At 47.4% G+C, this 13000-nt stretch overlaps 5 protein-coding genes across 5 annotated transcripts; 4 read left to right on the top strand and 1 right to left on the bottom strand.

Moving 5' to 3' along the window:
• Positions 1-161: 161 nt before the first annotated feature.
• Positions 162-7370, top strand: PRP8 (U4/U6-U5 snRNP complex subunit PRP8; the record flags this gene model as incomplete). Its single annotated transcript, NM_208509.2, has 1 exon — positions 162-7370. The coding sequence occupies one exon, from the start codon at positions 162-164 to the stop codon at positions 7368-7370; it is 7209 nt and encodes a 2402-aa protein (NP_983156.2).
• A 156-nt stretch (positions 7371-7526) lies between these two features.
• On the top strand, positions 7527-8882 carry AGOS_ABR208W (ABR208Wp; the record flags this gene model as incomplete). Its single annotated transcript, NM_208510.1, has 1 exon — positions 7527-8882. One exon carries the CDS (start codon positions 7527-7529, stop codon positions 8880-8882), a length of 1356 nt encoding a protein of 451 aa, NP_983157.1.
• A 287-nt stretch (positions 8883-9169) lies between these two features.
• Positions 9170-10675, top strand: TRP2 (anthranilate synthase TRP2; the record flags this gene model as incomplete). Its single annotated transcript, NM_208511.2, has 1 exon — positions 9170-10675. The coding sequence occupies one exon, from the start codon at positions 9170-9172 to the stop codon at positions 10673-10675; it is 1506 nt and encodes a 501-aa protein (NP_983158.1).
• A 148-nt stretch (positions 10676-10823) lies between these two features.
• Positions 10824-11450, top strand: PTH2 (aminoacyl-tRNA hydrolase; the record flags this gene model as incomplete). Its single annotated transcript, NM_208512.1, has 1 exon — positions 10824-11450. One exon carries the CDS (start codon positions 10824-10826, stop codon positions 11448-11450), a length of 627 nt encoding a protein of 208 aa, NP_983159.1.
• Positions 11451-11515: 65 nt separating this feature from the next.
• Positions 11516-12685, bottom strand: SHP1 (protein phosphatase regulator SHP1; the record flags this gene model as incomplete). The annotated part of the gene is made up of 1 exon (NM_208513.1): positions 11516-12685. One exon carries the CDS (start codon positions 12683-12685, stop codon positions 11516-11518), a length of 1170 nt encoding a protein of 389 aa, NP_983160.1.
• Between the last annotated feature and the right edge of the window lie 315 nt (positions 12686-13000).

Genomic DNA, 13000 nt, shown 5'->3' on the forward strand with positions numbered 1-13000 from the left:
CTGCGGGACTAGGCCAAAAATTAAAATTCCCAGAAGTGAAGAGCAGAAGCCCACATCATTAACATCTCATCTTAAAAACAACCAGATATAGATCCTGTTACTGGTTGATAATCAAGGGATAATAGATTACTGGCATTTGAATTTTAACTTGGGGTATAGATATGAGCGGCCTGCCTCCTCCTCCTCCGCCACCGCCAGGATTCCGCCGGAATAACAAGAGTGGTGCCTCTAGTGGGGATGCGCCTCCTCCTCCGCCGCCCCCTCCGCCGGGCATGCACCGCACATATTCTGGCTACCCTTCAGTACCTCCGCCGCCGCCGCCGCCACCACCACCACCCATGTCTCTGGAAGAAGGCCCACCGCAGAAGAAGAACAAAGTTGAACCAATGCACCAGATATTTGCAGAACTCCCCAGTAGAGAGCTGCTTACAAGAAAGAAAGAGTGGCTTGCTTTGCAGAAACAGAGATTTAGCGGCCAGCGGCGGAAGGGCAAGGAAAAGAAGAAGCGCGGTGGGGTGTCACACGCCCAGAAGGTTGACCTTCCGCCAGAGCACCTGCGGCAGATTATTAGCGATCACTCAGACATGTCTTCGCGGCGGTTCAACTATGATAAACGCGCATTCCTTGGGGCCTTGAAATATCTGCCACATGCGGTCTTGAAACTGCTCGAAAATATGCCGCAGCCTTGGGAGCAAACCAAGGAGGTTAAGGTTCTTTACCATAACACAGGGGCGATAACGTTCGTCAACGAGATACCCAGAGTGATTGAACCTGTCTATATTGCCCAGTGGTCTACTATGTGGATTGCAATGCGTCGGGAAAAGCGAGATCGGAAGCACTTCAAGCGGATGAGGTTCCCACCATTTGACGATGAGGAGCCTCCGCTCTCGTATCCGGACCACGTTGAAGAAATCGAACCTTTGGATGCGATTGCTCTAGACTTGGATGAAGACGAGGACAAATACGTCAAGGATTGGCTCTATCGGACCAGACCTCTGGAGAACAGCGTTGGCATGGTGAATGGGCCGTCGTACAAGAGCTGGCGACTTAACAATAAGGTTATGTCCAACTTGCATCGTTTGTCGGCCCCACTTCTTACGGATGTTACAGACAATAATTACTATTACCTTTTTGATAAAAAGGCCTTTTTTACTGCGAAGGCGCTCAACAATGCCATACCTGGAGGGCCCAAGTTTGAGCCCCTCTATCCGCATGAAGAAGAGGAAGACTATAATGAATTCAATTCTATTGATAGAATAATATTTCGGATACCAATACGGACAGAATATAGAATTGCATTCCCTCATCTCTATAATCCAAGACCCAGATCTGTGGAGATTTCATGGTATCACGATCCAGTATCATGTCTGCTGCCCGAGGATGATGACGATGCGATGCCCGCTTTCCATTTTTCGTCTCAATTCAGCCCAATTATTAATCAGGGCTTCAAGCATGCAAAGACGGATTATGAAATGAGCGCCTCGAAGCATGAATTTTCGCTACCCGCTGACTTCGCCCCGCTTCTTGACTCCGAAGAACTGGAGCCAGAGGGTACAAAGGACAGCATATCATTATACCATGCTCCCTATCCGTTTAATAGAAGGTCAGGGCGTATGGTGCGCGCACAGGATGTTGCACTGATAAAAAAATGGTACCTGCAGCACCCTGATAGTGAATATCCAATTAAAGTACGAGTATCGTATCAGAAGCTACTGAAGAACTATGTTTTGAATGAGTTACATACACAAAGACCGTCAAAGCAGAAAAAGGTAAAGTTATTGAAGAGTCTGAAGAATACGAAGTACTTTCAGCAGACGACTATAGATTGGGTTGAAGCTGGATTGCAAATATGCAGGCAAGGTTTCAACATGTTGAATCTTCTAATTCATCGAAAAGGCCTTACTTATTTGCATCTAGATTATAACTTCAACCTCAAACCAACGAAAACGCTGACAACGAAGGAGAGAAAGAAGTCGCGCTTCGGTAATTCGTTTCACCTTATGCGGGAAATTTTAAAAGTTGTCAAGCTCCTTGTTGATGCCCACGTCCAGTATAGGTTGGGCAATGTTGATTCTTTCCAGTTGGCAGATGGTATTTATTATATTTTAAACCACTTGGGACAGTTGACAGGAATCTACCGCTACAAATATCGGGTTATGCACCAGATTAGAGCTTGTAAAGACTTAAAGCACGTTGTTTACTACAGATTCAATAAGATAATCGGTAAAGGGCCTGGTTGCGGCTTCTGGCAACCTGCTTGGAGGGTCTGGATATTTTTCATGAGGGGTATAATACCGTTATTGGAGCGCTGGTTGGGTAACCTGCTAAGTCGTCAATTTGAAGGCCGTTCAACGGAAATTGTCAAGACTACTACAAAACAGCGGGTCGACGCATATTATGATTTGGAATTAAGAGCCTCGGTCATGAATGATATATTAGACATGATTCCAGAAGGCATGAAAAAGAGTAAGGCACATACCATTTTACAACACCTCAGTGAAGCATGGAGGTGCTGGAAGGCCAACATTCCATGGGATGTTCCTGGTATGCCTTTACCTATTAAAAATATAATTGAACGTTACGTGAAAGCGAAAGCTGATGGATGGGTATCGTCCGCGCATTTCAATCGTGAAAGGATAAAGAGTGGTGTTCATGTTGAGAAAGTGGTTGTGAAGAAGAACTTGGGAAGATTAACAAGACTGTGGATAAAGAACGAGCAGGAGCGCCAGCAACAGATAGAAAAGAATGGGCCAGAAGTCACACCTGCAGAGGCAACGGCTGTCTTTTCCTGTATGGTTGATTGGCTGGAATCGAGAAATTTTACGCCAATACCTTTCCCTCCATTAACTTACAAAAACGATACCAAAATCCTAGTACTTGCTTTGGAGAACTTAAAGGACGCCTACACTGCAAAAGTACGTCTAAATGCATCAGAGCGCGAAGAGCTAGCATTAATAGAGGAAGCTTACGATAATCCTCATGATACTCTAAACAGGATTAAAAAGTACCTTTTGACCCAGCGGATCTTCAATTCCGTTGAACTTTCAATGCTTGATCATTACCAATACATTACACCTGTTTATACAGTGGACCCTCTTGAAAAAATAACAGATGCTTACTTGGATCAGTATTTGTGGTACGAAGCTGATAAACGGCAACTCTTCCCGAACTGGGTGAAGCCAAGTGACTCGGAGATTGCTCCTTTGCTCGTCTATAAATGGTGTCAAGGGATTAATAACCTCAAAGAAGTATGGGATGTCTCAAGAAGCCAGTCGACTGTTATGTTACAGACGTCTCTTGAAAATCTTGCGGAAAAGATGGATTTCACGCTTGTCAATAGATTGTTGAGGTTGGTCATGGACCCCAATTTGGCAGACTATATCACTGCAAAGAATAATGTTAGCATCACATTTAAAGACATGAGCCATGTTAACAAGTATGGTTTGATCCGTGGTCTACAGTTCGCGTCATTCGTGTACCAGTATTATGGGTTAATGATGGATTTGTTAATACTAGGACCGGAAAGAGCGCATGAACTTGCTGGACCACCAGATGCACCTAACGAGTTTTTACAATTTAAAAACCTCCAAACTGAAACCAAAAATCCAATTCGCCTGTACTCCCGTTATCTCGATAAAGTTCATATTTTGTTCCATTTCGAGGAAAATGAAGCTGAGGAACTTATTGAAGATTATTTATCTGAGAATCCTGATCCTAACTTTGAGAGCGCTGTTGGGTACAATAATAAGAAATGCTGGCCCCGAGATTCGCGTATGCGCTTAATACGCCAAGATGTGAATTTAGGACGGGCTGTCTTCTGGGAGATTGAGAACCGCGTTCCACCTTCTTTTGCCGACATCTTATGGGAGAATACATTATCATCAGTTTACAGTAAAAATAACCCGAATTTGCTCTTTACTATGTGTGGCTTTGAGGTGCGTATTCTACCCCGGTTTAGAATGGAAGAAGTAATGTCATCATCAGAAGGTGTATGGGACCTGGTGGATGTTGTCACCAAGGAAAGAACTGCGAAGGCTTATCTCAAAGTGTCTGATACTGAAATTTCCAATTTTGAAAGTAATATTCGTGGAATAATGCTGTCTTCTGGTTCCACAACCTTTACCAAAATTGCTTCAAAATGGAACACTGCGCTCATTGGTTTATTTACGTATTTCCGGGAAGCTATTGTTAGTACTGATCGGCTTCTTGATATCTTGGTGAAATGCGAAACTAGAGTTCAAAATAGAGTCAAACTGGGACTGAACTCCAAAATGCCTACTCGGTTTCCACCTGCTGTCTTTTACACACCAAAGGAATTAGGAGGGCTTGGAATGCTGAGTGCCTCCCATATATTAATACCTGCTTCTGACCTCTCTTGGTCTAAGCAAACAGATACTGGGATAACACATTTCCGCGCCGGGTTGACTCACGAAGACGAAAAGCTGATCCCCACTATCTTCCGATACATTACCACATGGGAAAATGAATTCCTAGATTCTCAAAGAGTGTGGGCTGATTACCTCGCTAAGCGTAAAGAAGCCATGCAAGAAAATCGTAGGCTCGCGTTTGAAGAACTTGAAGGATCTTGGGAAAGGGGTATTCCACGTATTAGTACACTCTTTCAGAAAGATAGGCATACACTGGCATATGACAAAGGTCACAGAATTAGAAAAGAATTCAAGCAGTATTCGTTAGAACGGTTTAATTCGTTTTGGTGGACCAATGGCCGCCACGATGGTAAATTATGGAACCTAAATGCATATAGAGCTGATGTTATTCAAGCTCTTGGCGGAATTGAGACAATTCTAGAACACACCTTGTTCAAGGGGACTGGCTTTAGCTCGTGGGAAGGTCTGTTTTGGGAGAAGGCAAGTGGATTTGAAGACTCTTTGCAGTTTAAGAAATTGACACACGCGCAACGTACTGGTTTAAGTCAAATTCCGAACCGGCGCTTTACGTTGTGGTGGTCACCAACGATCAATAGAGCCAATGTCTACGTTGGATTCTTAGTGCAACTTGATTTAACCGGTATTTTTTTGCACGGTAAAATTCCTACGTTGAAGATATCTCTAATCCAGATCTTCCGCGCTCATTTATGGCAAAAGATTCATGAGAGCATTGTATTTGATATTTGCCAAATTTTAGATGGTGAGATGGATGTGCTACAGATAGAGTCTGTTAATAAAGAAGCTATACATCCAAGGAAGTCATATAAAATGAATTCTTCGGCTGCAGATGTTACTCTTTCTAGCGTTTACAAATGGGAGCTGTCAAAGCCAACTCTTTTGCATCAAACTAATGATACCTTTGATTTTACTTCTAGCAGCAAAATGTGGATTGACGTACAATTACGGTATGGTGATTATGACTCTCACGATATATCTCGGTATGTTCGTGCCAAATTCTTAGATTACACTACAGACAATGTCAGCATGTATCCATCTCCTACCGGTATCATGGTGGGGATTGACCTTGCGTACAATATGTACGATGCATATGGTTACTGGTTCGATGGTATGAAACCTCTACTTCAGAATAGCATGAAAACAATTATGAAGGCGAATCCATCCCTCTATGTCCTTCGCGAGCGGATAAGAAAAGGTTTACAGATTTATCAATCGCAAACACAAGAACCTTTTTTGAATTCCTCCAATTATGCGGAATTGTTTAGTGATGAAACCAAATTTTTTGTTGATGATACCAATGTGTATCGCGTCACTGTTCACCGAACATATGAAGGAAACGTTGCGACCAAGCCAATTAATGGGTGTGTTTTCATACTTAATCCAAAGACTGGTCAACTTTACCTCAAAATTATTCACACTTCAGTTTGGGCTGGTCAAAAAAGACTCAGCCAGTTGGCTAAGTGGAAAACTGCGGAAGAAATGACTGCCCTAGTCAAGTCCCTTCCAAAGGAGGAGCAACCTAAGCAAATCATCGTAACGCGAAAGGCCATGATGGATCCACTGGAAGTCCATATGCTTGACTTTCCTAACATATCTATTAGACCGACTGAGCTCCGGCTTCCATTTTCTGCAGTGCTATCGATCGAAAAATTAAACGATGTTGTCATGAAAGCCACAGAACCGCAGATGGTTTTATTTAACATTTTTGATGATTGGCTGGAAAGGGTATCTCCATTCACTGCCTTTTCGAGATTAATTTTACTGCTCAGAGCGTTGAAAGCCAATGAAGAAAAGGCGCAGATGATCATTAAGGCAGACCCTACCATCCCATTCAAGTCACATCATTTGTGGCCCTCGTTTACTGATCAGCAATGGATTGAAGTTGAACTAAAAATGCGCGACTTGATTCTTTCTGAGTACGCAAAGAAGTATAACGTCGACATCTCGGTTTTAACCCAAAGCGAAATCAAAGATATTATTTTGGGTCAAAATATTAGAGCGCCTTCAGTAAAACGGCAACAGATGGCGGAGATTGAGGGTAGTGCTGCGACAGGCGCAAATGCAGAGACACCTAGTGTGGCAAATGCTATGAAGGTAACTAGTGTCAATGCTCAAGGGGAAGAAATTACTGTTGTAACATCTGCAAACTACGAAACCCAAGCGTTTAGTTCTAAAAATGAATGGCGCAAGCGTGCTGTTGCCAGCTCGTTGTTATACTTACGATTGAAGAATATTTATGTTTCTTCCGAGGACTTTATTGAAGAAAAGAGCATTATTGTCCTTCCAAGAAACTTATTAAAGAAGTTTGTGGGAATCGCGGATGTGAAAATACAAATCGCTGGCTTCCTGTATGGACAGTCGCCGCCTGAACATCCAAATATTAAAGAGATTAGAAAGATAGTCCTATGCCCACAACTCGGGAGCAATCAAACTGTACAGCTAAGCAACTTGCCTGGCCAATCTGAATACTTAGAGGATCTGGAACTGCTGGGATGGATCAATACTTTTGCGCAAGATAAGAAATACATGCTTCCAGCAGATATCACGACGCATGTGCGTACATTCGGTCGCGCCAATACCGAGGTGATCAATCTGACAGTTGGATTGATACCAGGTGCTATCTCCTTATCAGCCTTTACAGTGACGAAGGAGGGATTGGATTGGGGAATGGAGAATAAAGATATTTTTGATCCATCACCAGAAGGATTTGATCCCTCTTTCAGTGAGCATGCCCAACTTTTACTCTCGGAACGTATAATGGGAAACTTTCTCGTTCCAAAGTCTGGCATCTGGAATTATGCATTTATGGGTGCTGGATTTAACAGAGAGCTACGTTACGAGCTATCTCTCGACATACCACTCGGATTTTATGATGAACAGCACCGTGCAACGCATTTTCTACAATTCAACGAAGTGGCAGCTGACGATACTTTGGAAGCAGAACAGGAAGATTTATTCTCCTAAGTACATATTAAGGATAGAGCCAAACTTGCAACTAGCTTCAGTTGCGTATGAATCCCATATATGTATATATCAATACACGGGCCACTCATGGCTGGTGACCCATTTAAGCAAATACCATATTTTTTAATGTTGCGGTGATTTTATAATCTCGATATCATGATTTTATTTATAGGAGATGACTTTTCCCTCTACAACGCACATTATAGAAGACCGTCAATGCAGCACCAGGCTGAAGCAGACGGAAATGTGGAACCAAGACAGGCAGGTTTGAATAGCTCGACATATGGAACCTCCCAGGACATGTGTTTTGAACATCAGAGTGATGTCTCTGCCAAGATAGCAGTGAAGATGGAAGCTCTCATGCGATCAGTCGAAGAGAAAAAACGCATCATTGACGCTAGACAAGAGAAATTACTGCAAGCGCATGATTATGTCTTGGATCTACTGCGACTGGGTTATACGTTTACTCAGATTAAAAATGAGGGCGCCATCCATGAGGAGTTTTTAACAGAGCTCTTCGAATTACTAAATATACCAATCACTGAGAAATATACCCCTGATCCACATGCAGTGCCTGAGAATGCAGCTGTGCGGCCTTGTATGGCACGTACATTCTCCAACTGTGATCTATCAGTGGCAGATGGTACTTTTGCAACCGATCACCGTGAAGTACCAGTGAAGGATGATCTGAAAAATCCAGACCAGAATGATACAGGGACAGCATCGACACAACAACTACAGGATAACGAAGACTATGCAAGCCTCTCTTCAGATGTCTCCAAGAGCTCTCAGAGCCTATGTACCAGCATGCGAAGTCAATCTGCTTCGGACTCCATGATGAACAGCCTCACCAACCAATTTAGAGAACCGCAAAACTCTCCTGTGTCATCTGATCGAGCCGCATTTGAGCTGCATAGGGTCCTTACTAAGTTCCAGATCGATCTACGCTGTGTAAAGATACTTGCTTCGGGCGAAACAAGCATGCCATCTGCAGAACTGCGCCAGAGGATAGGAATGCGCTACCAGGACATACTTTTGCAGCTAGATGGTATTTTGGACCAGCTAGGGATCTTAGCCAGTCCAGGGGGAAAAGCGGGTACGCGTGCGCAGGTTACCCCCGCAGCAAATATATTACTGAAGGACGTAGAGAAAGTCAACCCGGCCCCAGCTGTACCTGCTCGTTCCATTGTTGGGAAGTCCAAAAAGACACTTCATGGAGCTATTTCGCATCAGGGGACCGCTAACAGGTCGCCGCAAAGTCACATTCGGCTCCCGGACAAAGAGGAGCCTCGCCAGGACCTGATAGAAGACAGTTTTGTACGAATCAAGAAACACAAGCCTCAGATGTTCACTCCTTATCAATCTCTGCTATCCTCCTACACACAGTTTATCCCCGTGCCGTTTGCTACGGGCACCGAGGACATGCTATGCCCCGTCGAGACGTTAAATGGCGGCTGCGAAGATCCCAAGTGCCCATATACACACTTTCAAGGGCTAACTGCGAAAGATTGATACACTGATGGAGGAATTTCAAAAGACCGCCTAATTATAAGTAACACTAATCGCAAGTACCACGACATTGGGTCATATTGAGCTACCGTTGAGCTACCCGTTGAGCTACCCGTTGAGCTGCTACCCGCTGGATATCATTACGTAAGACCAAAGCATCCAAAATTCGGATATTCGGAATAACACGCCTTTTAAGATAAGTCGCCACGTGTAGTCACGTGACCATGACTCACCGCGCTGGCGGGAGTACTTAAGCGTGTGCCCACCCGTGGGCGCACGCCGCAGAGGGCATGACTGTCACAATCGAACCAGGGCTAGAAGCACTCGAGCGGTGCATCGCAGATAACGGGCCGGATGTCACGCTATACCCGCTCTACACGTATGTGTCCGCCGAGGAGACCACACCGCATGCGGCCTACTTAAAGCTGGCACGTCTCGATCAGAACGATCACGTGCCATCGTTTCTGCTGGAGTCCGCGAAGACTATGGACGCGATGGCGCGGTTCTCCTATATGGGGGTAGCACCACGTCGGGTTCTGCGCACTAATGCAGGTGCCGGGGACCCACTGAAGTTGCTGGCCGCGGAGTTCGCGCGGCTGCGACCCGCACGCAACACGCCACAGCTACCAGGGCTGAGCGGCGGGGCGGTGGGCTACGTATCGTACGATTGCGTGCGCTACTTTGAGCCAAGGACGGCTCGGGAGCTAGCGGACCCGCTGGAGCTGCCTGAAGCGGCTCTCATGCTGTTTGACACGGTAGTTGCGTACGACCACGTGTTTCACCGCTTCCAGGTGGTACACAACATGCAGCTGGAGCCGGGAATAGACCTGAATGCGGCATACGAGGACGCAACTAGGGCCATTCGCGATGTGGTAGATAGGCTGACGGCGAGCACGCCCGTGCCGCAGCCGCCGCAGCCGCCTATCCGGCGGGGGCAGGAGTTCAGCTCCAATGTGGGACAACAGGGCTACGAAGAGTACGTGCGGCGCCTCAAGGAACACATATACGCAGGCGACATCATTCAGGCTGTGCCATCGCAGCGGGTTGCGCGGCCGACGTCGCTCCACCCGTTTAACATTTACCGCCAGCTACGCATGGTTAACCCGTCGCCGTACATGTTCTACCTGGATTATGGAGACTTCCAGGTCGTGGGTGCGTCGCCAGAGCTGCTGTGCAAAGTAGACGAAGAGCGGCAGGTCGTCACGCATCCGATTGCGGGCACCATTCGCCGTGGCGTCACGCAGCAGGAGGACGATGCACTTGCTGCAGAGCTTCGCAACTCCGTTAAGGACCGAGCTGAGCATGTCATGCTTGTGGACCTGGCGCGGAACGACATCAACCGGGTGTGTGACCCACTGACGACTCGGGTGGACAAACTAATGACGGTGCAGCGCTTTTCACACGTACAGCACCTGGTCTCTGAGGTAACTGGCACCCTGCGCCCAGACAAGGACCGTTTTGATGCCTTCCGCTCTGTGTTCCCTGCTGGCACTGTCTCTGGCGCCCCCAAAGTCCGCGCTATGGAGCTCATCGGAGAGTTGGAGGGCGAGCGTAGGGGCGTCTACGCCGGAGCTGTAGGCCACTGGTCTTACGATGGTGTTTCGATGGATACCTGTATCGCACTGCGCACTATGGTCTACAAGGGCGGTGTGGCCTATCTACAGGCTGGCGGCGGAATTGTCCACGATTCCGATCCATACGACGAATATGTCGAGACGATGAACAAAATGCTGGCGAATCACAACACAATTCTGCAGGCAGAGGAACTGTGGGCTGAAAAGATAGGCAGTGAATAGAGTAGTCTCCTCCTATATATGCGTTTATACCTCTCTCTGAGTTTTGCTGTGTTGAACTGCGCGCAGGACCAGCGATTGTCAGCTTGAAGGAATTTTCAACCAACTTGGCTTGCGCACTCAGCATGCAGAATACCAAACAGAAACTAGGATGGCAGGTATCAACTTACCGTTCATACTGAGCGTTACGATGGCTTCGCTGGCCACGGGGTATTACCTGGGCCAGATATACGGGGGTGCGACACATGCCTGCCTCTCTGAGCTTAACGCACAGGCGGTGCTGAAACAGGTGAAAGACAGGGCGGAATCTGCATCGCGCGACGCTGAAGAGCTAGATAGTACATACGAAGACGATTCAGATGAGGAAGTTGTGGAGGTGAGCTCGCTACCTCTCAACGACATCCCGGGGGAAGTTCGGATGGCGCTCGTGATAAGGCAGGATCTGGGGATGACCAAGGGCAAGATTGCAGCTCAGTGCTGCCACGCTGCCTTGGCATGTTACAGGCTGATGGCCGAAGACGTGACTCGTGTATCATACAACCGTGACATGGTGATGCGATGGTTGCAGCGCGGGCAGGCGAAGATCACCCTGAAGTGCCCAGATAAAGAAACAATGGACGAACTATTTGCAAAAGCGATGGCACTTGGTGTGAATTGCCATGTCGTCCACGATGCGGGCCGGACACAGATTGCTGCTGGAAGTGCGACGGTGCTTGGTTTGGGACCAGCGCCCAAGGCCGTGCTTGACGAGATCACAGGGGAACTCAAGTTGTACTGATGTAGCCAACCGTAGCTTTACATATTTTATACTTCCCATGTACTGCCGAAGTGTAGACCTGGCCATTAAACCCACCTCTGGACGACCACTGAATTACACAGGTTTTGTTCGCCGATAGTGCACTCGAAATCTTCTAGCGGCTGGACAGGGCACACCTGGTTCAGGGTGAAAGGGCGGGCCTCGCTTGTGTTTTGCTTGACATGATCGTAGAGAAAGCCCACCTTGTCAAAGCTATTGCAACGCAGTACCTCTCTCTTCCCGTTGGCGTACCTAATCTGCACGCTGGTATTGCCCTGCTGCTCGGCTGGCTTCGGAGACTCCTGTTTTGCCTCTGGCGCCGGCGATGTGGCAGACGACTCCTGCTCTACTGCCTCCTCCGCACGAGCAATGTCACCCGGGATGGGCGAGCCTAGGCGGCGACCGCTCCCACCGAAGCCACCGTGCTTTTTCTTGGGCGGTTTGTAGGACTCGTCCAATTTCTTATACACATTGACATCAACCTCCTGTCCAAACTCGACGTTGAGCAACCTTAACGGGGCGCGTCCCTGGTTCAGTTCGTTCAGATAGTAACTGTTCGCGGGGTCATCGTACCGGTACAGTGGGCCGTCTTCGCCGACCTGGAACCCCTCTTTCCAGAAGGTGATCTCGCGTGTGACCTTACGGGGTCTTTCAGGCTCCTCTGGTTGTGTGACAACCTCTGGCTCTGCTTCAGCAGACGATCCAAGCCGGTAGCCACGGCCCTTGAAGAAGTTATGCGCCGCGACACTACGCCCCTGGCCATTGTCACCACGTTCACCCCCCTTCCGCGCCTTCTCCAGCAGGTCCCGGATCAGAGAATTGGAATCGTTGGGATCAGTTACCTCTAGCCCCGAAGTCTCCCCGCCTGCAAACGTGTGCCGAGCCTCGTCATCGTCATCCTCCTCCTGCGATTCTTTCATGATTTGAGAGAACGTGCGGAACCATGGTTTCTCCTTCTTGCTCCGCCCCGAGCTTCCGCCTGACTTCGCAGAAGCCTGTGAAGGCAGCTGCGGCGAGCTGCTACGGGGCTCCTGGCTGCTATTGGGGTCTGAATATGAGTTCCGCTGACCCTCGACGGATCCAGGACGTTGCTGGTTTGCGTAGAAACCATTCAGAGCATCTTCGAGATCGTCCTCGTGCTCTCCTAGATACTTCCTAGCCACCTCCGCTGAGGAATTCGTAAGCATCATAAACTGCTGGATCTGCTCGTCACTCATCTCGCCTCTGCCTGATCCCTACTAGCTTGCACCTGCTCTGTACTTGGACTTGGATTTCTTACTTAAAATCAAACTGCATTCTGATTTCGCCACCTTTAATCACGGTATTCTCTGGAATCCGACAAACAGAGCCAAGTTGTAGGAAAACTTACTCTGGGGCCTTTACTAGCTACCTAATGTCCTGATCATCAGGATATTTAGGTACATAAGCCGGTTTGGGAAACGAATGTTGAATGCGTTTATATTATACAGTAGGATATGTATCTATACGTTGCTCGCGCAGATATCAAGTGAAAACGTGAACTCGTAACAATT

This window comes from Eremothecium gossypii, chromosome II (assembly GCF_000091025.4).
Source record: "Eremothecium gossypii ATCC 10895 chromosome II, complete sequence".
In the NCBI taxonomy this organism is placed as follows: domain Eukaryota; kingdom Fungi; phylum Ascomycota; class Saccharomycetes; order Saccharomycetales; family Saccharomycetaceae; genus Eremothecium; species Eremothecium gossypii.